Source organism: Populus alba, chromosome 17 (assembly GCF_005239225.2).
Source record: "Populus alba chromosome 17, ASM523922v2, whole genome shotgun sequence".
Lineage (NCBI taxonomy): Eukaryota > Viridiplantae > Streptophyta > Magnoliopsida > Malpighiales > Salicaceae > Populus > Populus alba.
In genome coordinates, this window is record NC_133300.1 from 10,577,402 (window position 1) to 10,604,929 (window position 27,528).

Here is a 27,528-nt window from a genome sequence, read left to right on the forward strand (position 1 = left end):
AATCAAGAACTAGTAATTCTATATTTTATTTATTTATTTATTGAAAGCGACGGCCTTCCAATAATGGTTGGACTGGCAAAATACATATACAGGCATTTAAATTGGTTTTCAAATAATACCAAATTATTTAGAAATTCACTCAAATGATTCACACCTTTGAGCTCAAACAACTAGTCGCCTTCGACCTGGAAAAAACAAGATATATCTCCTCGCTAATTATGAATCCTGCCTTGTTAAGCCTTTTACCAATAAATTAATCCAGCCTCCTGAGAACAGCCAGCAAGAGATCATTCCACACATCAATCGGACCTGGCAGGCACCAATGAACACAGTCATTATAACCCTTCATCCATTGATTACCCCAGAAAGCTCCAGGGTGCCCGTCAGGTCTCATCAACATAGCCATGGTGACGTCCAAAACCCCAAAGCTCTTCCCTTTCTTCCCTCTCTTCTCTGCTCGCTCAATCTCTTCTACCTGCATGCTCCTAATTTCCCACTCGTTAGCTCCAAAGTTAATCTTCTGGTCGTTGTAAGGACTAGTCCTATTGCAGCTTCCTCCAGTGTTCCAAGATCCGTGCTCAAAATGGGACGGAGAGAATGTCCTTAACAATGTGACTATGCTCTTGCATTTATTGCAGTGATTAATTTGACTAAACGCAGCTCGGAATGCCATTCTGAGGGCAAATGCAACGCCGCGGTCGGTGACGTTTGCTTCGTTGCAGTAAACACATGCAACTACATTAGAACCTCTGTGTAAGTATACCTGTCTGAAGAACCAATGTGCATCAGAGATGACAACATAATCTAGGCTATGCAGATCTCTGGCCCAGTTTTCGTCTACTTTGTCAAGATACAAGTCAAAAATGCCAGATGATGAACCGTTGATCACTCTCTCCTCTCCATGCACAAGGAATTTTGTCCAGAGCATTTTAAGGGTGAAGTTATGGACAGGAAAGTGCCAAATCCGGTTCCTATCTTCAGAATCCAAATATGCATCTACAGGAACTTCCTTCTGCAAGATTTACAAGTTTTTTTTTTTGTCAGATTCAACGCAAAGATTTATTTTAAAACTTTTCCACACCCTGTTTTAGAGCCAAGATTTTTAAGTTTATGATATGAGGTTTCGCATTCATTGGTTACTTGTACAAACAAGAACTTAAAATGACACCAATATTTGTAACCTCGCTCAGCTACTAATATAATTATGTCAACAGAAAAACCATGGATGAGCTCTTTCCTTTTTCATCGCCTCGGTGATCAAGATCTTTATTGATTTATATTCCACTATAACAAGGAGTTCTCAAATCTAATCATGATATCTATGTCAAATTAGCACCCTACACTCCCCTTCTATCTGCAGGGGACGATGCTCCATGCATGAAAGGAGACTACAGGGGAAGCAACTGGTAATTGTTGAGCAGAAAAAAGGCAACTCTAGGTAAAAATGAAAACTCAAATATCAGTATTACCTTCCATTAGGATTTCATTCCAACCACTGGCCCTACCTTCTGGCATTCACTTTATGTGAAGATCACAGCTTTAAACCAAAGTTCCGATTCAATGATTCAAAAATTTTCCTAAACTCGACCTTCTTTTGACAATTTCTTCAAAAAAGAGAGTCGTGATGGAAAAACATGGTAGCCCCAGAATTTCCTTTATATATCAAAACGGGCAGTGAATTACTTGTATTTTTAACTCTTCCTAAAAGAGATCACCAAGTAATGTAATTCCATGTTCTAAATAGATATTCAAAGTGCTCTGCAGCACTTGACCTACCATGCACCTACATATGCTCCAACAACAAGGAATCATATACTTCAGCACAAGCCAAGAGAATCAATGTTAGCACTGATAACTAGAGTTTCTTAACTTCACCGTTTTAATCGATTCATATACACAAGGGAAAACGAACACCAAACCCAAAACAAAAACTTACTAACGCGGAGACAATGCGGTGCCTTGAAAGTAACAGCAGTCTTTCATCATATTTATCACAATTCCAAAGAAAACAAAATACAGAATTTCAAGTCTTGCCATCAACGGGGAAAGAAAAAAGAAAAGGAAAAACTAAACAACTGACCTGGGACAAGAGACATAGAAGTGATTCGATATGGTTCCTAGCAACAGAGTCACCGATAAATGCCAGTGTCTTTCCTCGAACGATGTCTAAATAGGCTGTGGCATCAAACCTTGGAAGATCACATCTTTCTGGTTTCCATCTCCAATTAAGGAAATCTTTGTCCCTCCTTCCATTTCTGAAACAGTTCTTTGAGGTCGGAATTGTTGCGCAACTGGAATTTGTGTACATCGACCCTTTAAAATCAGGTACCCAGTTGCCGTTAAACAAGTCACACTTGTCTTCTTCTACAAAACCAACACAGCACGACAATTAGAGGGTGCGCAGTTTGCCTTTATACATATGAATAGCGTACAGATAAATAAAAGATGGTCTACATGCATGCATATGTTCTAGAGAAAGTACCCTTGTGTGGTTTGATCAAGAGGAGCTTTTGATCAATGTCATGTTCGGTGACGAACTTCAAAGGGTTTAGAGTGTAGAGAATGAACACGCTGAGAATTGTCGTTAAACCTATTAACAAGAAAGGAATAGGCCTCTCCATGTTAAGCCACCTGTCCTTTTTGCCACATTTGAAAGCAGAGCAAGAGCAAGAGGGCAGCTTCATTTTTCACGCATGGTCATAAAGTTAGACCGAGATTTATATATAGAAATCGGGAGGGGGAGTCGGATTGTGTATTTCCAAGAGAAAAGAAGATTTAGTTTCTTTTCCGAAGGACGACAATTCTCCTTTACAGATGGAAACAGTAAGGGGAGGAACCTGAGAAGACGTGAACTTCCCTCCATTAATGTAAGAGAGTAGTCAAGGACCAGAGCAAAGATGTTTGTAGTTCTGTGATTGGAGGGTCAAAAAAGCTCAGGATAACTATAAATTAGTACCCAAACTGGATGCCCCTGACAACTTAGTCCCCAATGTTCAAACTTTCTTCCCCTAATCAGTTTTTTGCCACCATAAAGTAATGACAATTATTTTTAAATTATTTTGATGTATTGATATTAAAAATAATTTTTTAAAAATAAAAAAATATTATTTTAATATATTTTAAAGTAAAAAATATTTTAAAAAATAATCATAACTAAACTTTTAAAATTACCATGGTATCATAGAACTGTTTCGAGACAATCACTTAATTACTTTAAACATAGGACAAGTATTTGCTAGATTGATGTCAAGTAGCTAGGTATATTCTGTCCAATATTATTACCCAGCCATAATAGTTTTACCGTGGTATAGGGAAAGAAATCTATTTATTTATGAAAATACTAACAAATGAATAAAAAAAAAAAATATTAAATTAGTTTACAAAACAAGATGAAAACATTTATGTCTTTTACGGATTTTATTTAATGAAAAATTGAATATATACGCGCACATATTTTTCTAGTCATAATATTTTAGGTCTTTTTTATTTTTATATTTTAAAAATATTTTTGAAAAAATTTAAAAGTTTTTTTTACTTTAAATTAATATTTTTTTTAGTCTTTTCATATCATTTTAATGTGCTGATATCAAAAATAATTTAAAAAAAAATAAAAAATATATTATTTTAATATATTTTCAAATAAAAAATAACAACAATCATACTCTTAAACACACTCGCTCACAAGCATAGTTGAAACTTCTGCTACATCATTTCTTCCTTGTCTTTTTGAACCCGTGCAGTCACATACTTAACCATAAGATAGTTCCATAAATATGTTTAATCATGAAAAACAAATGTTACTCTGTTTATTAAAAGAATTAGGAAGAGATTAGCAAAAGCTTAAAGGTCAGAAACTCATTTGTTATTTACATGTAGGTTTGGGACTGGTAAAGTATTTGTCTTTTTGCATAGCATTAAAGAGATGTATGATCGGAAACTTCGAATGATCTGACCGTTGATTTTTATAGGTGTAAACACTTGATATTCGGTGAAGGCGCGTGATTTTGTGGTGGTGGGGTCACCACCACTTAAACCTGATATCACGGAGATAATTTTGTGGAAATGCGCACCTTTCTTCGACCATGGCTGATAGCTCCACTTCCAATCCTCTTTAATTTCCCCACTAAAAACCTCCATCGGAAGACAAAGGGAGATTCAATCAAGGAGCAAATTGTTACCGACATTCTAATTTGTAATTTATAATAATTATTAAATATATTATTCATCTTCTTCTATCTTTCTCCCATAAAAAAACTCTAACATCGTCTCTTTTTCTCTCTCTAAAATCAAAACTTTCCTCCTTGATTTCTTCTTCTCCTGCCTCTCTCTCACCTTTGACCTCTGTTTTCAATGAAACCACTACGTTCTCTTCATCTCAAAGCCTTTTTATAAAGCCCTCTATCAATTTAAGGTAACAACCCTTATAACGTTGTTAATTGAGGGGAGAGAGAGAACTCAACTCCTCAGACTTTTCTCTTTAATTTCTCTCTTTTTTAACCTTTAAATATATATGAAGAGTCATGATGGTGATTGTTTTCTTTAATTATGTTGAAAAAATATATCAGAATATATATATATATATATATATATATATATATATATATATATATATATATAATTTTCAGTTTTAGACTGATTAAAAAATATTTTAAAATTAAAAATTAAGTTTTAAAAGTTTTAAAAATTTTGTGTGTGATTTTAGGTGAAATGAAGTTAAAATTTGAAGAGTCTAAAAATAAAGATATTAATAGAAAATAAATAAATCTCTGGCAAAACAAGAAAAAAATGCAAAGGAAATGAAAATGTTGACTTAAGAGATATTTTTCCTCTAGAACTCTTTTGAATATTTATTTTAATTGCCTTAAAATTAAATGAAACTTGGTTTTCAAAATGACCCACTCGTTTTGCTCTTCTCATTTTTCAATAGCTTATTACATCATTTTTTTTAAATTATTTTTTATATTAATATATTAAAATATTAAAAATATTAAAAAAATATTAATTTTAAAAAAAAAAATTAAAGTGTTTTTGAAACGTAGTATCTTAATCACATTTCCAATAAATTAAAAGTTTTTTTTGTGAAAAATTAATGTTTTTTTTATGTTTTACATCGTTTTGATGTGCTGATTTTAAAAATAATTTTTTAAAAAAAAAAACATCATTTTGATATATTTCAGTATGAAAAACACTTTAAAAAACAACTGTAATCACACTCCCAAACAAACTTTAATAACTAATATTTATAAAATATTTGCTTCTACATTTATCCTTTATCTTTTGCTTTTTACTAGAAAAATCAACATTTTGCTTTAATATTTAATTAATAATCACGACCTTTTTTATGAATTAGTAATTTATATATTTTGAATTCATTATATTAAACACATATATAATCTTTTCGTTCCTCAATTAACAAATTTCATTATACAAGAAAACACATTTATAATATACACACGCCCACACACATATCTTTTTTTCATGTGTTAGAAATTAATTTTAAATATTGCCCAAAACTAGTGCAAAAACAATAACTATTATAACAAAACCAAAAACAAAAGCTTGGAAGTGCAAAGTAGAAAATTGGAAAATATATGCTTAATATTGATGCACTTCAGATATTGAAAATAGATTTATAAAGGGTGATTTGGTATTATTTTGATTTTTTTTTTCTCTATATTTTTAAAAACATAAAATTTGTTTAGAATTGTAATAGTGTTGGTGCTTCAAAATACTTTTTTTCCTTAAAAATAAATCAAAATAATTTTAAGAAAATATATTTTTGCACCGCGTTTCCAAACACTCCCTCAATCTTAATCAAAAACTTAAATTAGTGTAACTGATACTTATATAATTAAAAGTTGTAAAGTATTAAAGGGTATAGCTCAACTGGTCAGGCTTTATATTTGTTTTTTAAAAAATATTAGTTCGAGTTTCACAAATCTTAAGGCCATTGAAGATTTATATAATCGTTAATTTCAAGACATGTGAAATTAATCGAAAATAGATATAAAATAACCCGGACACTCAAGTTAAAAATAAAATGTTAATAATTAAAAAGAAAAATGTAAAGTACAGCCCTGGCCCTTAGTCCCTACTTGATTATCAATAATGGTAAACATGGTCTCGGTTGACTCCATGTGTTCTAGCTTTAACTTTAGATGTCCTTTATCGATAAACATCCCAATTTTTAATAACATATACTCCAATTAAAACTCAATAATTGAATCGTAATCAAAACACTAAACCCCTAACATGCAAGACCTAAAGTGTATTTAGTTTTATAATTAAAACACTGTTTGTTTAAAATTTATTTATTTTTATTTAAAATTAATTTTTAATATTTTAAATCATTTTAATGTATTAATATTAAAATTATAAAAAAATTATTTTAAAACAAAAAATACTTTTAAACACAACATTTCCCTCATTACCAAACAAGCACCCAGTGACCCAAGTGCCTGGGATCATGTCTTTTGGTTTCCAAAAGTTTAGAAAACTTGTTGGTTTTTGTTTACTAGAAGAAGGATGAAAACAAACATGTTTTCATATCTTCCTCTTTTTTTTTTTTTTTCTTTTTTGAAAAAACAAAAACAGAATGAGAAAGAAACCAAAACAAACATGTTTTCTTATATTCTCTGCTAACTCCTAATTAATGGCATCCATTAGTTTAGTAAAATGGGCTTTCCCCAATGTTCTAAACCTGGGATCTTATCACAGACTCTGATGCTATCTTTGATGCAATCCTGGCAAGGGAACAGGCTTCTTGCAAAGCCTCTCAATCCCTTTGGCAGTATAAGAACAGGATTGAAGAACTTGGAATGGCACCAGCACAAACCTCTATGAACAACAAGCATTAAATGAAAACTCATCAGATCAAAGTTTTCAGGCATTTTAAATCTAAATTGACCATACTTCCTGAAAACAGACCCAACCAAACAAATAGACTGTGATTGCATGGAATGGCTCCAATACCTAGACCAATTCAGGAGGCTTTTTCATGCAATGTAGCACTAAGCAAAGCCTTTTCCTAACAACCATTAGAAATCTAATGAAGAAGATCATCACTCCAAGAGACTTGTAATTAGTAGAGAAAGTGACATGGGAAGATCAATGGCCACAACAGCACACTAGAGTAGACTATACCTGGAAAAAAAAATCTTTTAGAACCACTTGATCAAACTGAAAACCAGTTTTCACCTTCGTTCAATCGTCAATTAGTAAGAATACCAAACTCAGGGGAAAGAACAACTATTGACTGGACACTGTATCTGACCTAAAAAAACCCAAAATATGAGCAAGAAATCATGGCAAAAATCATAGAGCAATCACTAGCCATTAAGTTATTTAGTTTTAAAACATCTGAGAAGATATCTGTACTACTATTGCAAACAGTGATAAGGTCGTGAAAGCTATGGCCTAGAAGTTATTCAGACATATATGCTTATGCTCAAATCAGGTTATGCTCGTTTAGTTCAGTAAAAATAAATATTTGAAGCCAAAACATATTAATTTCATCTGTAAAAAACTAAGAAACTATCAAAAACTCAAAAATTATTGAGTGCCATATTGAGCTTCAAACAAAATGTCTCAGACATGAAAACACTTTAATTATTATTTAGCAGCCGAGGAAGTGGATTGGATTATAGAACAAGCCATTATATTTGGCACTCTTTAAACAAAGATCTTACCTAATTTTCAGAATTAACATTTAGAACCAAACGTCCACGACCCAATACTGAATGATTAATATGAAAGCATGATAGAGGGTAAACAAGCAGAATCTCCATCCAAGAACTATAATCATAAGCGAAATCTCTAATATGCTATAAACTAGCAACATTCAAATTATTTAAAAAAAAAAACTATTTCCAAATAAAAAAAAAAAAAAAAAAAAAAAAATCATCCTTCTACTGTGTTACCAAGAACGAACGAAAATAACTCTCGAACGGGCGAAAACTCCACTAACCCAATATCCATTGCATACCCAGCAACAGGCAATTTCAAATCTCTCAAAACACATAAAGACTCGGCCATTCTTGCCTTTGGGACATCCTGAGCAACTGCACAATAAGGAATCCAATTTTCGGGGCGATACTCTTCACTAATCTCAATACCCTCCCTCCTCATCGCATCACATAACTGAGAATGGAATTGAAGAAGAGAAAGAGTGGGCGTAGGGGCCAAGAAGAGGAGATTGTTGTGGCAACCAATGGTGGAGAGAGATAAGGGTAATGGTTCTTGCTTAGATGCGAAAGTCTTGATGATTGATTCAAGCTTAGTGGGATCAATGAAGGGAGCTGAATACAAGGTTATATGCGGGCGAGACTCGATTTCAATTAATTGGCTGCTAATTTGGCGTCGAGCTAGCACGTTCCAGGCCTTCAGCACCTGGTTTTCAAGTGCTGGATCCAAGTACAGTTCAATAGCATAACCGCCCTGTGACATCGAATTCCAGATCTAAGATTATTAAATAGAGTTTTTTGATGGAACCCTAGACAGTGATTTGAAGCAATGAGCTCAAAACGACAGAGTTAAAATAAATAAATATATTAGACGAAATTAGAAGGGAAATGTTGACAGTCTAGGGAGGAAAGGGAAAGCTTGTAATTAACGGGCATCAAGAGAAGAGCCAGAAGATGGGATGAGAGGGATGATAGACGGTGGAATATAAAGCAGTGTTTCTGTTATTTTATGAGTGAAAAAAGCATCATATTATGTTATAATGAGAAGAAGAGAGGGAGCCTCTTGTAAGTTGCAACAAGTAAAGAGATTTTTTATATTTATTTACACACACACACACACACACACTTTAGCACGGCTAAAGAAATATTTATAAAAGAAGCACGGTTGAGATAGTTGTAGATAATATTTATTATCTAGAAATTATTTGCAACTCACGAGTGGTTTGCACAAAAATAAATATAAGGAGAGAAAAGAGAGAAAAGACCATAAAGACATATTAAAATTTCAATAATAACACTATTATACCATAAAAAAATATCAATAAAAAACAATATCATAAAAGGTAGTGAACGATAACCACGGTGAGCTTTACGAGTTGTCTGAAAATTACGATATTCACTTGTTTTTTAATGACATGTGTGGCCTACTATAATTATTGCTGATAATCTTCTTTTATGCTCTTGATTTATATCATCAAGATTCTTTTTATGGTACTAGTGATGATCATTAGAGTTTTGATATGTAACTAGGATTTTTTTTTTCTCCTCTCTCTTCTCAAATTACGAGGAGAAGAGAGAGAAAAGAAAGAAAGAAAAAAATCTAGAAACATACTAAAATTTTAATTACGACAACACCAAAAAGTTAAAATTAAATAAGTACAATAATTATTTGTTGTCATATAAGAAAAGATAAGCTAAAATTAATTATAAATAGTATCATCAACCAATAAGTTCATGATGGACCAAAGACAAAATAATAATGGACTCGTATGAAACCATGGACCATAGGAATGGAGTTCACATAATCAACCAAGACGAAGCAATCATCCATGAAGAAAAATTTATTGGTTGTATTTTTGGGCATCCAAGTTAGCTTTGTTTTGAACAACATCTCTAGATTCATCAAGTTTGCTGTGAAATCCTTAGTTGATTCATCTATTGACTAAAAAAAAAAGTTTTTATCTTGACTTTTAAATATGCATAATTCTTATCATTAAAAAAAAAACACCTTAATAAGTATTTACCCTTTAATGTCATAATGTTTTATCTTAGATGATTAAACTTTTAATAAGGAATCCTAGCTTTAATACCAAATGAAAGTCTTAAAAGCATCAAAGAGAGGGAGGGGATGAATTAGGAGCTTAATTGAAGGTTAAATATTCTTATGCGAATGAGAACTTGTTGCTACCAAGTTTTTGTTTGACTCCGCAAACTCATCATTATTTCACTTTCACTCCTATATTTTATAGTTTTCTAGTTTCATATCTATTCTTTAAATATTTCAGCTTTCCCCTTTTAGATATTGAAAAGTTTTCATACTTTGTTTAACTTTTTTTTTTCGCTTAATATTTTTATCCTCGTAAATTTGAAAATTTAGGCTGTTTAATGGTAAAAAGAAACTGGGCTGTGTGATAGTCAATGATAAAATCGGATTTTTTTTTTTTGGAACTGTAAGGGTAACAGTTGAGAATCTCAAACATTAGGGATAGAAAGGAAGTTCTTGTGAATTTGATGGTGGTAGTCTGGTAGAAATGAAGATCAACCAACCAAGAAAGGACGACGTTGAACCAGAATTCCTCCATTGACTTGGAAGACTCCATTCCATCCACTCAAGAGCAGTGGCAGCTGTTTTAGATCACAGCAAGCATACTGGGACGGTATATAGATCCCATGATCTTTCACTTCCAACCCAGTCGTCTTCCTCCTTAAGCCTGTACGATGTCTTTCTCCTCCAACATTGGAAGCGGTGGCAACACTCGCCGTGGCAACATCTGGCCCAACTCGTCTCTTCTACCCACCACCTCTCCCACCCCGACCAAATCAAAACACCCATCGAGAAAGTCACGCAAAGGGACGGCTCTGATTAATTTCATATTCTCAAACTTCTTTACCATCGCTCTCTCCATCTCTCTCTTGTTCCTTCTAATAACAATCCTCCTCTTTGGTTTCCCAAATCCCCTCATCTCCTCTCCTTTTAAATCAAAGCCTCCTCCTTCTTTCAAGGTCCGGAATCGAAAGCCCCCTCAAAAAGACCATAACAGAAACAAGAACAATAACAGCATCAACGAAGGCGGTGGTGGGGCTACTGTGGATATAACCACAAAGGGTTTGTATGATAGAATCCAGTTCTTGGATAAGGATGGTGGGCCGTGGAAGCAAGGGTGGAGAGTGAGCTACAAAGGGAACGAATGGGATAGTGAGAAATTGAAGGTTTTTGTGGTGCCTCATTCACATAATGATCCAGGCTGGAAGCTTACTGTGGAGGAGTATTATGATAGGCAAACAAGGCATATACTTGATACAATCGTCCACACACTTTCCAAGGTAGGTAATCAAATATTCATCTAGTATTTTAAAATTGGATTTGGTAAACATTTCATTCGGATTTTGTAGGATTCTCGTCGGAAATTCATATGGGAAGAGATGTCTTATTTGGAGAGATGGTGGAGGGACGCAACTGTGGAGAAAAGAGAATCCTTTACCAATTTAGTCAAGGCAGGCCAGTTGGAAATTGTTGGAGGCGGTTGGGTAATGAATGATGAGGTACGTAATTTTGATGTTGATCAACTTATCATTCATTCTACTTGCAAAGTTAACCCATGCATCTGCTGCCTTTTGCTTTTATCTAAAGAAGACCAAATTTATTTATTTTTCTCTCCTTCTTTCTTTTATCCAATCTCTAGATTTAAAACACCTGTGTTCTTTTTACCCTTTGTTTCGTTATTGTATAAAGTGATTTATGACTGATACATTCATTTGATGACCATTTTTTTTTTTTCTCTTGATGCAGGCTAATTCTCATTTTTTTGCCATAATCGAGCAGGTATATACTCTTAAACATTCATTTCCTTAAATGCATTTATTCGGTTATGGTAATGAATTTTGTGCTCAGAATTTGTTAAACTACTATGATTGGACATTAAATTCATATCCTTGTATTCATATGCTGTTTAATTATGTCTTTCTTTTTCTGTTGAAGTTGACAAGTTGAAAGCAATGTTTACAGTTTTCAATCGTCTTTCCTCAGTGAAAGTGGGGAATGTAAACCACCTGGTCGTATTCCAGGAGAAAAAGAAATCATTTTTCTATCCCCAGAATGGGAAAATAATACACCGTTTGGGCCTTTTACTTGTTAGTATCGCTTGGTAGTACAATCTGAGGAAATTAAATTTGGCTTGTATTTTCCAAGTACCGTGTGCACACACACAAATTGAAGATCAATGCTAAACTGATGAGTATTTTAAAGCCTAGCATTTCTAGGAGTTCCTTTTATGCAGTTAAATTTGGCTTGTTTTTTTCAAGTCACTCACACACACACATGCAAATGGGAGATCAATGCTGGGCTGATGAGTGGATTCAAGCATGCCATTTTTAGGAGTTCATGGTATGCTGTTAATCTTCCACGATGACATCTTTTATTTTATTTTTTATTAGTTTTTGCACACTATAAGATAGAATATTAGGTTAGCATTACTTATTTTCTTAGTTAGTGGTTTGATGCATTTGGTTTTACTCACAATCTGGTTTTGGAATACAGAAGCATTGCTGTGTGATGAAAAATATGCTTTGGATTTTATTTTTCCTGTCTTAATGATCTAGAGTAAGCTTTTGGAATTTATGTTTCAGATTACAGAGGGGAATATGTGGCTGAATGACACCATTGGGGTTGTTCCTAAGAATTCATGGGCAATAGATCCATTTGGTTACTCTCCTACCATGGCCTATCTGCTCCGTCGTATGGGTTTTGAGAACATGCTTATTCAAAGGACCCACTATGAGCTGAAGAAGGAACTTGCTTTGCAAAAGAATTTAGAATACATTTGGCGTCAAAACTGGGATGCTGAGGAAAGCACTGATATTTTTACACACATGATGCCCTTCTATTCCTATGATATTCCTCATACTTGTGGACCAGAGCCTGCTATTTGTTGTCAATTTGATTTTGCTCGAATGCATGGCTTTAATTATGAATTGTGCCCTTGGGGTGAACATCCAGTGGAAATCAACCATGAAAATGTACAGGAGAGAGCCCTAAAGTTACTGGATCAATACAGGAAGAAATCAACTCTGTACCGGACTAATACTCTCCTTGTTCCTCTCGGTGATGATTTCCGCTACATCAATATTGATGAAGCAGAAGCTCAGTTTCGGAATTACCAAATGTTATTTGATTACATCAACTCTAATCCTAGTTTAAATGCAGAGGCAACATTTGGTACTTTGGAAGATTACTTTGGCACTCTTCGTGAAGAGGTTGATAGGATAAATTATTCTCTTCCTGGTGAGGTTGGCTCTGGTCAGATAGGGGGTTTTCCATCTCTATCAGGTGACTTCTTTACTTATGCTGATAGGCAACAGGACTATTGGAGTGGCTATTATGTTTCAAGGCCTTTCTTCAAGGCTGTTGATCGGGTACTGGAGCAAACACTTCGTGCTTCTGAAATAATGATGGCTTTGTTGCATGGTTATTGCCAGAGAGCACAATGTGAAAAATGGGCCACAGGATTTGCCTACAAGATGACTGCTGCAAGGAGGAATTTAGCTCTTTTCCAACATCATGATGGGGTAACTGGCACTGCTAAGGATCATGTAGTTTGGGACTATGGAACTCGAATGCATACTTCTTTACAGGACTTGGAAATTTTCATGTCCAAAGCTATTGAAGTACTTCTTGGCATTCGCCATGATAAATCTGACCATAACCCATCCCAGTTTGAGTCGGAACAGGTGAGATCTAAGTATGATGTTCAGCCAGTACATAAGGCAATCGGTGCTCGTGAAGGAACTTCACAATCTGTTGTGTTTTTTAATCCTTTGGAGCAAGGTAGAGAAGAAATTGTGATGCTTATTGTTGACAGACCAGATGTCACTATTCTGGATTCAAACTGGACTTGTGTCACAAGTCAAGTGTCCCCTGAATTGCAGCACGGTAAAAGCAAAATTTTTACTGGAAGGCATCGTGTCCACTGGAAAGCTTCTGTTCCTGCCATGGGGTTGCAAACATATTATGTTGCTAATGGTTTTGTGGGATGTGAAAAAGCAAAACCAGCAAAACTTAAATACTTCTCGACATCCAATTCTTTTTCTTGCCCTGCTCCATATGATTGCTCTAAAATTGGAGGTGGCGTGGCTGAAATTCAGAATCGACATCAAACTCTCACATTTGATATCAAGCATGGTCTGTTGCGGAAAGTAACTCATAAAGATGGTTCCATAAATGATGTGGGTGAAGAAATAGGAATGTACTCTAGTTATGGAAGTGGGGCCTACCTATTCAAACCCAATGGTGATGCTCAGCCTATCATTGAGGCTGGTGGGCACATGGTGATATCTGAGGGTCTAATGGTGCAGGAAGTGTACTCGTATCCTAAAACGACTTGGGAGAAAACCCCCATCTCCCATAGCACTCGAATTTACAATGGAGATAATACTGTAGGAGAATTGCTTATCGAGAAAGAATACCATGTTGAGCTTCTTGGCCAAGATTTTAATGACAGGGAATTGATAGTTAGATACAAGACAGATCTTGATAATAGAAGGATTTTCTATTCTGATTTAAATGGATTTCAGATGAGCAGGAGAGAAACTTATGATAAGATTCCCATGCAGGGGAATTACTACCCTATGCCCTCTCTAGCATTCATGCAAGGATCCAATGGTAAGAGGTTTTCTGTCCATTCTAGACAGTCACTGGGTGTGGCCGGCCTTAAAGAAGGATGGTTAGAGATTATGCTTGATCGTCGTTTGCTAAGAGATGATGGGCGTGGTCTTGGGCAAGGAGTGATGGATAATCGTCCAATGAATGTGATCTTTCACATCCTTTTTGAGTCTAACATTTCTTCCACTTCTAATCCTGTTTCCAATCCTCTTCCCCTGAGCCCTTCTCTTCTCTCTCACTGTGTTGGTGCTCACTTGAATTATCCATTACATGCATTTGTTGCGAAGAACCCCCAGGAGTTATCTATGCTACCACCTCCTAGATCCTTCTCACCTTTAGCAGCTCCCTTGCCTTGTGACTTGCATATCGTGAATTTTAAAGTTCCCCGGCCATCAAAATATTCTCAGCAGCTGATCGGAGATTCTAGGTTTGTCCTGATATTACAGAGGAGACATTGGGATACTTCATACTGTCAAAATTGTTATTCTCAGTGCACCAGTGTGGCTAATAAACCTGTGAATCTTTTCAACATGTTCAAGGAGCTTGAGGTGTTGAATGTTAAGGCAACTTCTTTGAATCTTTTGCACGAAGACATAGAGATGCTTGGATATATGGAGCAGGTTGGGGATGTGGGTCAAGAGGGACACGTATTCATCTCTCCCATGGAAATACAAGCATACAAGTTGGTATTGCGGCCTCACCAGTGAACACAGAAATTTGATTGGACTATGATGTCTTTGCAGGTGTTGATAGTATGTAGATGAGTTATAAAACAGAATTAACTTTTCTACCTTATTGAACATTATCAAACTTCAAGAGCAAAATCATTCATGGGATGCCATCCCATGAAATACAGTCAAGTTTCTCTTGGAAGCAGGTGCCGTTGTGCAGAAGTGGCAAGGCTGTCAGCAGAATGATTCAATGGAGTGATCAAAGTTTAGCTAAAAATTTGCATGGAAGGCCTTGATGCAAGTTTTTTTTTTTTGTACAATTCCTGTTATCCATTAGATAATCAAGAGATCTGCATTTGCTCTTCTATAGCTAGAGGCAAACAGTGATGAAATTTGAATTTTGCTGCATACGCTAGTGCCTTGGTTACTGGTAGTGTGATGCCTTTAATTTCATTGCATACCATAAAATGGCCAGTCGATGTTTCAACTTTTTCTTGTTCTCTTTTCATCACTATCTTTACCTTAGATGATCAAAATCCGGGCCAATACACATCATGGATAATTTGCTGGTTCCTTCCACTGGTTCTTAGGGGTTATTGAGGCATCATCAAAACCTATTTTCCCTCCCCTGCAATTGCAGCTTCATGTCTGTCACACCCCCGGTCGTTGCGTTCTTGTACTTTATGCGAACTTGTAGCATGGAACTGCTGTAAAAATGCTGATCAATGGAGGCTTCTTGTTTTTCATTTGCTTTTTATTTAATGAGACCTCCATTATTCTGCTGTCATAATTGGTTGGTCTTAAGCAAGCAAGAATTGAAGAAAAACAATTGCATCAAGTTTACGATATATCCTACATTGATTCGAGATGAATCGTATCTCGTGACTCAAAAATTCATGTAGCGCTTGAACTTTATAAAGATTAATGATACAGTGCTGCTGTTGGTCCTAATTGATGGTGGCAATTCAGTGAAAAAGAAAAGAGAACAGTCTTGAAGACATTTATGAGGAACAAGAAGAAATGCAAGTCGATGATGAAGTACACAATCCTTTGGACTTTATCCAGAGCACTCTAAAAGTGAACTTATTTGAACAACGTAAGATCTTGAGAGATGTTGTTTTTGACATGTGTCATGATGTTGAGAGATGTTCATAGTGAATATGTTTTCTAGTTAATTAGTTGTTTATATCTTAATAGTGATTTTATTACTGTAAAATATATTTATTATTAATAAAGATTTTTTTTAATATTTATTTATATTTAATTAATAAATCTAATGTTTAATTAATAAATCATCAATCAAAAATTAAAATGGAATGATTAATCAAGTTTTTAAAAATTAAGCATTAAAATATAATCAATATAGAATATAATTTCAGACCTATAAGAGATTTGGTTGAATAAATTTTCAAAAATTATCCTGTAATATTATTTAAGAGATAAATTAATATTATTTTTTATACTCCCCTATAAATATAATATTATATCTTTTATTTTATGTACTATTAAGAAAAGCTATATTAGTTATAGAAATACCAAAAAATAAAAACTAGCACAAGTTAAGAAAAAAAAAATTTTAAGAAAGATCTAGAAAATTTGTCAGTATTCTCCAGGCTGACTTAATCAAAATAATAATAATAATAATATAAAAAAATTCATCATGAAAGACAAACAATAAATAAACACACAACATAACATCAAACTCATAAAGAGCTTTGGCTTCACGTCATGAATGGAGCCATTTATACTTCGAACGTTATACAAAGCACATGCATATGACAAAATGAAAGGATTTAAAGACATAAATGCAATGAGAACATCTACACACGAGTTCAGACCACAATATATATATATATATATATATATATAACTTGATACAAAAAGTTTGAAATGGATTTTAACACTGAAAACAAAATTAAATTGATTCAATTGTGAAATAAAAATTAAAATGGTACTTAAACTATGTTCACTACTAAAAAATTAGCAAATAGAATAAAAACATTGACATAATTTTTTTGTTGGTATATTGCAAAGAACTTTACCGATAAAATTTTTCATTTCTGTGTCCATCGATAAATACAGACGAACATTTTCCATCAATATATAACGATGAATTGCGGTAGGAAAATAATAAATAAAAAAATCAAACAATACGATAACGTGTAACTTTTAGTGACGGAATTAACCTGATAAGTACATTCTTAAATATGCCGACAAAAAAAATTCTTTTAGTACATGCCAAAAAAATTATGAATGGTGTTACAATGAGATTCAAAAAAGATAAATCATATAGTGATATAATATTTTTACCGATAAAATAACCGATAAGATTATTGACAAAATAATTTTGTTGGTTATTTTTTTATTAATATTTAATTTATGACCAGACAATCGACCCTTCCCTTCCCCATTTCTTCTTTTTCCTTGTGCATTTTCTTATGCAACAAACATCCACCCCTCCAATCTCCATACAATTCAACTTCCCATAACACTTGGTTTGTCAACATTCATGTTCTGATTAAAATTTTATTGAGGATTCTCCATCTTAAGTAAAAAAGGCTACCCCTTTTTTTAAATTTAAGAACAATTTTAAAATGTTAATTTTATTTTTTTTGCATATTTTTATTGTATATGTATTTTGTTTGGGTGTTTATTTGTTTTATATTTTTTTTCCACATACAAATTAAATTTGTTATATGAATTTGTGATTTGTACATGTTAGAGTTTGTTTTAAATTTTATAAAATTATATTTGTTTGTAGATTAATGAAACTTATGTTGAATTTTTTATTTCAGTGTTTTGTAATGAAATAAATAATGATTTATTTAACGAGTTCGTTTCATATTTTGTCAATTTTTTATTGCCGAGTTGTAATTTTTGGCAAATATATATAAATTTAAATTTATATAGATAATTGATAATTAATTAATAGAACTATTAAAATAGATTGAATAAGTTTGAACTAAATCAATATTTTTACAAATTTATTTAGTTAATGTAATTAATTAATACATGTTGATTGGCCTGCCATTCTCCAGCTTAGTAATATTACATAAGTGTTTATATTCGTGATAAAATATTAATTTTATTTTTTTAAAATTAAAAATTGTCATGAAGCTCTTATTTTTTAACTATAAAAATGAAAATCTTTATATGAGATTTATAATAAAAATTAAATTCAATTGTTTCTAGAAAATTCTAAAAAATATGAAGCGTTACTCTTTTTGAACAACCTTTAACCTATTAAGTAATATTCTAAAGCATGTGGGGAAAGTATTGTAGCTTTCCCTGTATTCTTTTTTTGTTTTGTTTTTAATTTTTTTTTGTCTTTTTTACATGTTTTTTTTTTCTTTTTCTCTCCAAAATCGTCTTATTTTTTTATTTTTCTGTTTCTTTTTCAAAATTATCTTTGTCGATTTTTTTTAAATATTGAACTGGTTGAAAATTTAGTTTTGTAGTTTTTTTCTTTAAAATATTATGGATTACTACAATATTTCCCTATATGATTTTTTTTCTTTTTTTTTCTCCAAAATGATCTTTGTCAATTTTATTTTTTCATATCTACCTGGTTAAGAATTTTGCTTCATAGTTGTTTTTCTTTAAAACACTGTGGATTGCTACAGTATTTCCCTACATGGTTTTTGTTTTGACACAGTGTTTCCCCGCATGTTTTTTTAAAATTATCTTTGTCGAATTGTTTTTTAATATTGAGCTGGTTGAGAATTTAACTTTAACTTTTACCACATGTTTTTTTTTTCATTTTTCCATTTGTTTTTGCTTTTTTTCCAAAATTATCTTCTTCTTCTTCTTCTTTTCCTTTTTCTTTTTATTTTTTTGTATTTTTTTTTCAAAATTGTTTTTGTCGATTGTTTTTTAATATAGAGTTGGTTGAAAATTTAGCTTCATAGTTTTTTTTTTCTTTAAAACACTGTGGATTACTATAATGTTTCCTCACATAGTTTTTTTTTTTTGTTTTTTTTTTTCCAGAATTATCTTTGTTGTTTTTTTTATATTAAACTAGTTGAGAACTTAGCTTCGTAGTTAAAAAAAAAAAAACAATGTGGATTGCTACATGATTTTTTTTTAAAATTATCTTTATCAATTTTATTATTTTTAATATTGAGCTTATTAAGAATTACAACTGTAGATTTTCTCATAAAACACTATAAATTGCTACAATGTTTTCATGCATGATTTTTTTTCCTTTCGTTTTTTTTTTTGTTATGATTTTTTTCCAAAATTTTCTTTACTAATTTTATTTTTTAATATTAAGCTGGTTAAGAATTTAGTTTTTAAGTTTTTTCCTTAAAAATATTATGAATTGCAACAATTTTTCTCCATATGATTTTTTATATATTTTTTTATGATTTTTTTACAAAAATCACGAAAAAGCACAAGCATACCACAAGCCCGTGACATCGCATGGGCACAACATCTAGTTCAATTTCTATCACACGTGTTTTAATTGTTAATTTTTTATATTTTAGATGATATTAAGATATAACATAATATAGAAAATAGAAAATAATTAATTAAAGTTCATATATATTTGCAATTATTACCGACAAAAATGGATTGTTATTATTAATTCTTTTTTATACAAAATCTAAAAAATTGATACGCTTAGAAATACAAATTAATTCTTTTTGAAAAATAAAGAACGCTAAAAACTTGCCAATAAGCTTTGCATATATATTTTCTTGCAATTATTTACCGATAAAAATGGATTTGAAATGATGAGGCATTGAAACTTTAATTAAGAGAATCTTGTTGATCAAAGCAAACACTTAATTCTTTCTGCCCTTTCTTGGATATGTATAGTTGCTTGGGTAAATTTGAAGCCGTAATTATTTATTTATTTTTATTAATATAAATATATCTCAATTAATTATACAAACTTTAAAATTAATAATTATATAAGCTTTCAATAATTTTAATAATTTCAATGAAACTTAAACTTATAAATTTCAAAAATAAACTATACTCGTAATTATAAGAAAACAAACCAAGAATTGACTAAAAAGCTGTCATAATTATTTATTAATAGCACAACTTGAAGGAAAATACTAAACTCAAACATGAATTGCCTTCAAAAAAAGAAAAGAAAAAAAAATCAAAAGAAAGAAACTGCCTCTAATAACAGAGAAAAGAAGAGGATTAATTTGGCATTCAAAATGTTAAGAGTCCTTTCAGCACATTAATTTCGATGACAATCAGATTAAAAGAAACGGAGAAAGGAATGACCCCAGGCTCAATTTTCACCCTGATAACCATGTTCAATAATTAACTGAACGCGGCGGTCGTGGCGGTGGCGCTGTTTTGTGTTGTCCTCTGGGCCTGGAGACGTACTAACGAGTAGTAAATCCCGGTGGGTCTCTTCGAGAACAAAGATGAGTGAGTCCCTTTCTCCACCACCTTCCCTTTATCCAGGACTGCGATGAGATCACAATTCTGAATGGTACTTAACCTATGCGCCACAACTACGCTTGTCCTCCCCACCATCAGACGCTCCAGGGCATCTTGAACAACCTTCTCCGACTGGCTGTCAAGCGCGCTGGTCGCCTCATCTAACAGCAAGACCACTGGATTTTTCAGTATGGCACGGGCTATTGCAATACGTTGTTTTTGGCCCCCAGATAGCTGCACTCCCTTGTCTCCACACCACGTGTCATATCCATCTTTTAATCCGGCGATGAAATCGTGAGCATTTGCTGCTTTAGCTGCCTCCACCACCTCCGATTCACTCACCTCATTGGATGCACCGTATGTGATGTTTTCCTTGACCGTGCCGGCAAATAACGTGGGTTCTTGACTAACAAGAGCAATGTACTTCCTCAGTGACCTCAGGTGGTATGAGCGAATGTCCCGGCCGTCTATTTTTACTGTGCCCCTTAGTGGATCATAAAAACGTTCAATTAATCCGATGATAGTTGATTTTCCCGACCCACTTTGCCCAACCAATGCGGTTGATTTCCCTGCCTCAATGCTGATTGAGAAGCCTTTGAAGATCATGACATCGGGCCTGGCCGGGTATGCAAAATCAACGTCACAAAGCTCTAAATGCCCTTTTATTTCTGCGGGCTGGTAACCTTCAGGGTCCTCTGGTTCGATTCTCGTGTAACGATCCAGCACGGCGAAGACTGACCGGATGGAATTTGACCCCTTGGCCAGATCCGTCGTCATGCTTCCAGCATCGGCTATTACTCGACCAGTGCTCACGAGGATCATGAAGGTCTCGAACAGGGCTTTCGCTGTGATGTAACCTTGAGAGATGAGTCTGCCACCGTACCAAAAATCGAGCGCCCAAGTGCACGACATCAGGCTTTGAGAGGTCCCGAGCCCAATACCAGCATACCACGACTGTCTAATGTTCTCTTTTCGGGGACCTTCTTGGGCTTTTCCGAGCATCTTCAGGATCCGGTCTTGAGAGGAGAAGGCGGTGATGGTTCGAAGGTTGGAAACTGCGTCTGCAGCAAGCTTGGTACTTTCATCTTGTGCTTTGATGGCCTTCTGAGACATGCTTGTCAGTAGAACTCGCCGGACATAAAAGCAGACTATAATAATGGGTTGGACTGCAATCATCACAACCGCTAGCCTCCAGGCAATGATAAGGCCCATGGTGCAGGCTATGGTCACGGCAGAGATTGTCTGTACAAGAAGAGCCATCCGGTCTCCCACTAGAGATCTCACCTGCCCAATAAATACCATAGTCCACAAAGGTCTATGATCAGTGAACCAGCTACCGGCAAGAAGTTCAACTTCATTAAGAAATAATAATACACATATGAAGGCGATTCAATAAACCTAGAGCAAAGAAACAAAAATCTCCCTGCCATCTTCAACTAACAAGCATCAACAAGCTTAACATTTCCCTCTCAAGGCCATGAAAGAAAAATTGAAAAAAAAAAACAAAACAAAATAGTCTTGTATGAAGCACATTCTACTCTCAAGAACCCTTGATATATATCAACTAGTATCATCTACATGTTAGTTTTACCATCAATATTCTATATATAGTCAGGAAACATGGGGAAAGGAAGAGCAAATCATTTTTTTTTCCTTTTCAGACACACTAATAATAAGACAATTTATAAAACTATAGTTTATATATCCAAGTGGGGGTATTACTTAATAATTAGCAATCAGTTCTAAATAAACCTAAAATCATAGTAATTAACAAAGAAATCAACGGATTGTATTGAAAGTTGAGGTTTAAAAAATGCATACCACATGAGCATCTGTGGCAAGCCTCGAGCAAATTGCCCCACTCGAATTCTTGTCTTGATCAAACCATCCAACTTCGAAGGTGAGAATCTTTGAAAGCATCCTCTCTCTAATCCTCTTCGTTAAATGCTCGCCCATATATGCAAAATTATAATGCTGAAGTACATTAACTATCAGCGACAAAAACGCCAAGCCCAGAAAACACAGCGAATAAATCCTTATCTTCTCCTTGATCTCACTATGATCTGCCAGAAAATATATGGATATCATTGACCCCATTGTAAATGCATATAAGGGTTGAACACCACCAAATATAATGGCACCTAAACACCCAATGCTAGCTTGTTTCCATTCTGGTAGATTCAAAGCTAGCAACCTTCTGAATGACGGTACTGGAAGTTCTTGTTCCTCAACCAGGGCATTCTCTCCAGCAGTGAGTGAGACTCGACTTGGTGTTACTGAGTTCTGAGAGCTTGACCTGCTAACAATTGACAGTCTACGACTGCTAGCATTGTTCACGTCCATGTTTGAAACAAGAGATGGGGGTGAAATATCAGTGCTGGCGTCTTCATTAGTTTTTTCCTCTTCTGTTTGCTGAAGAAGGACAAGAGATGTGTAGAGACCGTTTTCATTTTCCATCAGTTCGCCATGAGAACCGCTTTCCATGATCTGACCATCTTGGACCACGGCAATCACATCGGCGTTGCGGATTGTGGAGAGACGGTGAGCGATGATGATTGTGGTTCGACCCACGGCAGCCTTATCTAGAGCTTCTTGGACAACACGTTCCGATTCAGAGTCCAGAGCGCTTGTTGCCTCATCCAGGAGGAGGATTCTCGGTGCTTTGATTATTGCTCGTGCAATCGCAATTCTCTGCTTCTGTCCTCCTGACATCTGAACCCCTCTCTCGCCAACCTGCCAATCACGTATGGTTAATTTCGTCACAAGTACTTGAAAATTTAGATTGTGCTTGGGGATCTTATAATATTAATTACTGCTTAATTTCTAGTCTTAATTTAAGAAGTAGTTAGAACTCAGAAGTACATTATTAGTACGTAGCTTTTTTCTTTTTCTTTTTTTTTTAAAAAAACACATTCCTCGGATGTATATATTATATATGATTTGATCAGGGAAAAAGAGAGCTCCAGCCTCCATTGTAAGTGGCCAGACAAATCATTTAAAGCCAGCAAGTGAAAGCACTGTTTGTGGTTGTCAACACAAACAGACACTGACATACGAGATGGACACTTATTGTAATAATAAGTGGTGCCCCTGTTCTTTATTAAAAAAATAAATTTCCTTTTCGAGAAGAACTCGAATCGAGGGAAGGAAAACCAAGGAGATCTTTAGAGGGGGGCAAAGGTGCTCGAGTGGCTGTGACGGGCACGCACCCTCTGCATGGATTTTGGTACTCTCTGCAATTGTAACGTGGGGGCCAACTCCCAATGCTTCGAGTAGATAAATAATATAGTAAACCTAAGCAGTCGTATTTGTTCCATACAAAATACCAATAAAAAATACAGTTGCTACAAGACCATAGAGATTATAAGAGCAACTCTTTTTACTTTTTTTATAGTTGTTTTACATGCATAAAGATTAAATTACCTTTTTCCTTTTAAAAATATTATTTTATATATATTTAAAAAAAACTAAAACCAATAAAATGAGACTAATAAAAATAAACCAAATAAATATAACCACGTGAAAAAAATTCATTAAAAAAATAATAAAACACTTATTTCTTTTACTTTAATATTACTATTAGCTTTTCAAATGTTTTTTTTATTGAAGTATACCTATACTATCTAAAATATTATTTTATTAATTAAAATTAAAATGCCTTTTCTTTCCTTGAAATACTATTTTTATATATTTCTTACAAAAGTGGAAACCAATAAAATAGTACTAACAAAAAAATAAATTAAATAAATACAATCAAGTAAAACAAATAATATCAAATCATGAAAGAAAAAAATAAAACACTTATTCCTTTCTCTTGAATACAATTTAGCTTTTGTTTTTTTCTATTAAAGTATATGTAGTATAAAAAAAGTTATATTCATATTATTTTATTAATTTAGTTCTTCAAAGTAGCATCTTTATCTTGAAGATGCTCTAAAAAAAGGGAAAAAGTATTAAGATGACAATCGACGTGTGGTTGAGTTGATGTAGACGCCACTCTGGCAGAAATCAAAATAAGCCGGGCAATGTTTATGTTTAACGTTTGGTATTGCAATTTCCAAGGTTAAGTGGTTGTGTAGGTAGGTACGAGACAAACCTGGGTATCATACTCCTGTGGCAAATGACTGATGAAGTTATGGGCGTTAGAAGCTTTCGCCGCCTCAACAACCTCATCTATGGTGGCGTCTTCCTTCCCAAAAAGGATGTTCTCTTTGATAGTTGTGGCGAACAGAGCAGGCTCCTGGCTCACCAAACCCATCTGTGACCTTAACCACTTGAGTTGCAGCTTGTCAACAGCGATGCCATCAACAAGTATCTCACCGCCTAGTGGGTCGTAAAATCTCTGCAGCAGTGCAATCACTGTTGATTTCCCCGACCCACTACCTCCCACCAGGGCCACCGTCTTCCCTGCTGGGATTCTTAGGCAAAAGTCCTTGAAGATCATGCTCTCTGGCCTTGATGGATAAGCGAATTCCACATGCCTGAATTCTACTTCGCCTGTAACATTTTCCAAAGTCTCACCTTCCATGTTCTCTAGATCTATTTTCGGGACTCTCTTTATCATCTCCACGATACGTTCTCCAGCTGAAGATGCTTCCGAGAAGTACTTCACATTCGACAATCCAGCACCAAGAGCCCTAGTCAAAGAATCGAAAACAGATAAATAGCTCAGAGACCGCAACAATTAATTGACATTTAAACGAGACAAGAAGTGATTGTACTTACAAGCCACCCACGGCTATGGCGGCACCGACAGCAAAAACAGTTCCTCCCGCAGAGCCATGGTACATGACCATTCTGCTGCCATAATAAGACATAAAAGACCAAATACCGAAAACAACACCATTGCTCCCGATAGCCAAGCCCTTTGCGAGCCCCTGTCTTAACCCCAATTTAACTGAAAACTCCAAAGCTGCAGAGTATGCAGCTATGGTTTTGGCCTCGCCGACAAAGGCAAAGACAGTCCTAATTGAAGATATTGCCTGCTCTGCTATTGTGCCCGACTTGTTATACTCTTCTCTTGTCTTTCTAGCTATTCCCATCAGAGTCCGTCCATACACTAGACCAGGAATTACTAAGATCACAACAAAAGGAAGTCCCACGATTGCTAGCCTCCATAGCAAAACGAATCCGATTATGTAGCACCCAAAGAACATTGCAACGTTCATCAAAAAGTTTGGCACCTGATCCCATTGAAAAATCGTCAGAGTTAACTACTGATTTACACTCGAGTACAAATTACAAACAAATCTTGTAGTTTTGCTTCGAAATATTCTTGTAAGTGCTTAATTATGCCAACGCATCGTAAAAGAAATTAATTAGGTAGGGAGAAAAACGCTTCTTTTGACAGAATTAAGAAAGCAAACGGACATGCACCTTTTCACTAAGAGCATCCTGAATTACAAGGCTATCGTTGGAGACACTTGTGATGACTTCGGATGTACTTGTTACATGCAAATCAAAGTAACCAACATCTTGTCTTAGCACGGCTTTCAAGTATCTTGCTCTCATTCTCGTGGCTTGTCTCTCACCAGTTCTTGTCCAACAATATCCCTCTGATAATCAACACCAAAGTTACATGTTTATATATATATTATTACTCGCCTTCTCTTAATTTATTAACTATATATTGAGGTGATCGTGAACAGGAGCTGATTAACCATAACCTCATATAGTAAATAATTTACTCACCGAGGAAAGAGACAACCCATTGTCCACAGGCCAGGTAACAAAGCGCCAGCGCGTTCTGTCACAATATATCCACATGTTTAGTAATTAAAAGTCATCAGCCTTGGATACGTTTGAATAGCAAACAACGAAAAGAAGAGCCAGGAGAAGGAGAAATGAAAGAAAAGTACCTTGTTAATGGCATGAGTGAAGGCTTCAGGAGAAGAAGATGTTCCTCCAAGATTATTCATCAATTTGCTAGTCACGAACAGCACAAGAGGCGTTGAGAACCCATCACCAATGGACCCAATGAACCCAAGAACCATCAACAACCAATCTACACGGTCTGCATGCATGAAAATCGAGCGTATGGACCCAACATGATCTCTGCTTTTCTTGCTATTTTCCTCGGTCCCCATGATCTTGATCAAGCATGCACAAACAAATAGATATGACACTGATGAGGGGCGGCGAGAGGGGGAGAGAGAGAGAGAGAGATCACAGCACTATATCTATGTGGCCGTGAATTACTATTACTTGCTTTCTCTTAGGTTGCGACGCCCATCGTTACTGACAAGAAACAAATATGGAGATGCTAGCTCCCAGCGTATCTATTATATAGAGGTGATTATGAAATAATATATATTGTTTTTAAAAAATATCATTATATCATGAGCTAAAGACATAAAAATAAATAAATAAATTTTGATTAATTCCTGCTCAGCCCGGAATCCCAAACAGTCATTTAAACCCTTTTACCTGTGGGGCCTGACCCAAATAAATTTAAAGTAAACCACTTTTTTTCGATAAGAGCTCAACGGGTCTCCTTATTGACAACTGCACAGGAGTTCTGATCAAGTAGGCATATGATGTAAGCTTGTTTATTACATGTGGACAGGTGTGTTTAATATTTATTAAAATAAAACTACAGGGTTGCAGGATCACGGTTGACTTTAATCTTCAATGTTGCCGAGAGCGTCATTAGTGACGCCCAGAGGGTTACTGGGAGCCACTTGATGGCTACTTGCTTAAATACCCTTGTATATATTCTTTTTAAAAAATAATTTATGTTCTCTAGGCAGTCTGTGAAGGTGGCGTGCTTCCTTCTATTTCTGCTCGTTGTAATAATGATCCCATGGATTTCTTATTTTAATGAACACAACCACACCTCTGCTACAAAGCAACGCCGCTAGCTCTCGTTCGGTGCGGTGGTGCCTCTAAATGCCGCGGCTAATGTGCCCACTAAAATGAACCATTTGATTCCCACCATCTCATCGACACCGCTCAGAATAAAGGGACATAGAACCGGGCTGCGTGATTCTCCATTGTAGCCTCTCAAACATTTATAAACAGTAGTGTGTATAATTATTATTTTTTATTAATTTGGGTATTTTTGCTTGTTTATGTGTGACTAATTCTATAAATTTTGAAATTAATGATTATA

General features: G+C 34.6%; 4 protein-coding genes across 4 annotated transcripts; 1 reads left to right on the forward strand and 3 right to left on the reverse strand.

Moving 5' to 3' along the window:
• On the reverse strand, positions 1-2,854 carry LOC118058269 (xyloglucan O-acetyltransferase 4). The gene is made up of 3 exons (XM_035070983.2): positions 2,483-2,854; positions 2,081-2,364; positions 1-1,012 (listed from the first exon to the last, which is right to left on the reverse strand). Exons 1-3 carry the CDS (start codon positions 2,682-2,684, stop codon positions 254-256), a joined length of 1,245 nt encoding a protein of 414 aa, XP_034926874.1. The 5' UTR covers positions 2,685-2,854; the 3' UTR covers positions 1-253.
• Positions 2,855-7,707: 4,853 nt separating this feature from the next.
• LOC118058268 (uncharacterized) lies at positions 7,708-8,740 on the reverse strand. The gene has a single exon (XM_035070982.2). The coding sequence runs from the start codon at positions 8,443-8,445 to the stop codon at positions 7,900-7,902; it is 546 nt and encodes a 181-aa protein (XP_034926873.1). The 5' UTR covers positions 8,446-8,740; the 3' UTR covers positions 7,708-7,899.
• Positions 8,741-10,074: 1,334 nt separating this feature from the next.
• LOC118058267 (alpha-mannosidase 2) lies at positions 10,075-15,498 on the forward strand. Its single transcript, XM_035070981.2, has 4 exons — positions 10,075-11,006; positions 11,076-11,225; positions 11,473-11,505; positions 12,309-15,498. The coding sequence occupies exons 1-4, from the start codon at positions 10,401-10,403 to the stop codon at positions 15,045-15,047; spliced, it is 3,528 nt and encodes a 1,175-aa protein (XP_034926872.1). The 5' UTR covers positions 10,075-10,400; the 3' UTR covers positions 15,048-15,498.
• Positions 15,499-20,148: 4,650 nt separating this feature from the next.
• Positions 20,149-26,676, reverse strand: LOC118058266 (ABC transporter B family member 15). The gene is made up of 7 exons (XM_035070980.2): positions 26,276-26,676; positions 26,109-26,163; positions 25,794-25,972; positions 25,143-25,600; positions 24,514-25,054; positions 22,239-23,150; positions 20,149-21,701 (listed from the first exon to the last, which is right to left on the reverse strand). Exons 1-7 carry the CDS (start codon positions 26,501-26,503, stop codon positions 20,295-20,297), a joined length of 3,780 nt encoding a protein of 1,259 aa, XP_034926871.1. The 5' UTR covers positions 26,504-26,676; the 3' UTR covers positions 20,149-20,294.
• Between the last annotated feature and the right edge of the window lie 852 nt (positions 26,677-27,528).

Coding starts and splice junctions, on each gene's coding strand:
- LOC118058268 (XM_035070982.2), bottom strand. CDS start 8,445: ATGTCACAGGGCGGTTATGCTATTGAACTGTACTTGGATCCAGCACTT.
- LOC118058269 (XM_035070983.2), bottom strand. CDS start 2,684: ATGAAGCTGCCCTCTTGCTCTTGCTCTGCTTTCAAATGTGGCAAAAAG. Junction 2,365..2,482: donor CTTGATCAAACCACACAAGG/GTACTTTCTCTA, acceptor TTGGTTTTGTAG/AAGAAGACAAGTGTGACTTG. Junction 1,013..2,080: donor TTCTATGTCTCTTGTCCCAG/GTCAGTTGTTTA, acceptor TAAATCTTGCAG/AAGGAAGTTCCTGTAGATGC.
- LOC118058267 (XM_035070981.2), top strand. CDS start 10,401: ATGTCTTTCTCCTCCAACATTGGAAGCGGTGGCAACACTCGCCGTGGC. Junction 11,007..11,075: donor TCGTCCACACACTTTCCAAG/GTAGGTAATCAA, acceptor CGGATTTTGTAG/GATTCTCGTCGGAAATTCAT. Junction 11,506..12,308: donor TTTTTGCCATAATCGAGCAG/GTATATACTCTT, acceptor TTTATGTTTCAG/ATTACAGAGGGGAATATGTG.
- LOC118058266 (XM_035070980.2), bottom strand. CDS start 26,503: ATGGGGACCGAGGAAAATAGCAAGAAAAGCAGAGATCATGTTGGGTCC. Junction 25,601..25,793: donor AGGATGCTCTTAGTGAAAAG/GTGCATGTCCGT, acceptor CAATGGGATCAG/GTGCCAAACTTTTTGATGAA. Junction 23,151..24,513: donor CACAGGAGTATGATACCCAG/GTTTGTCTCGTA, acceptor CGTGATTGGCAG/GTTGGCGAGAGAGGGGTTCA.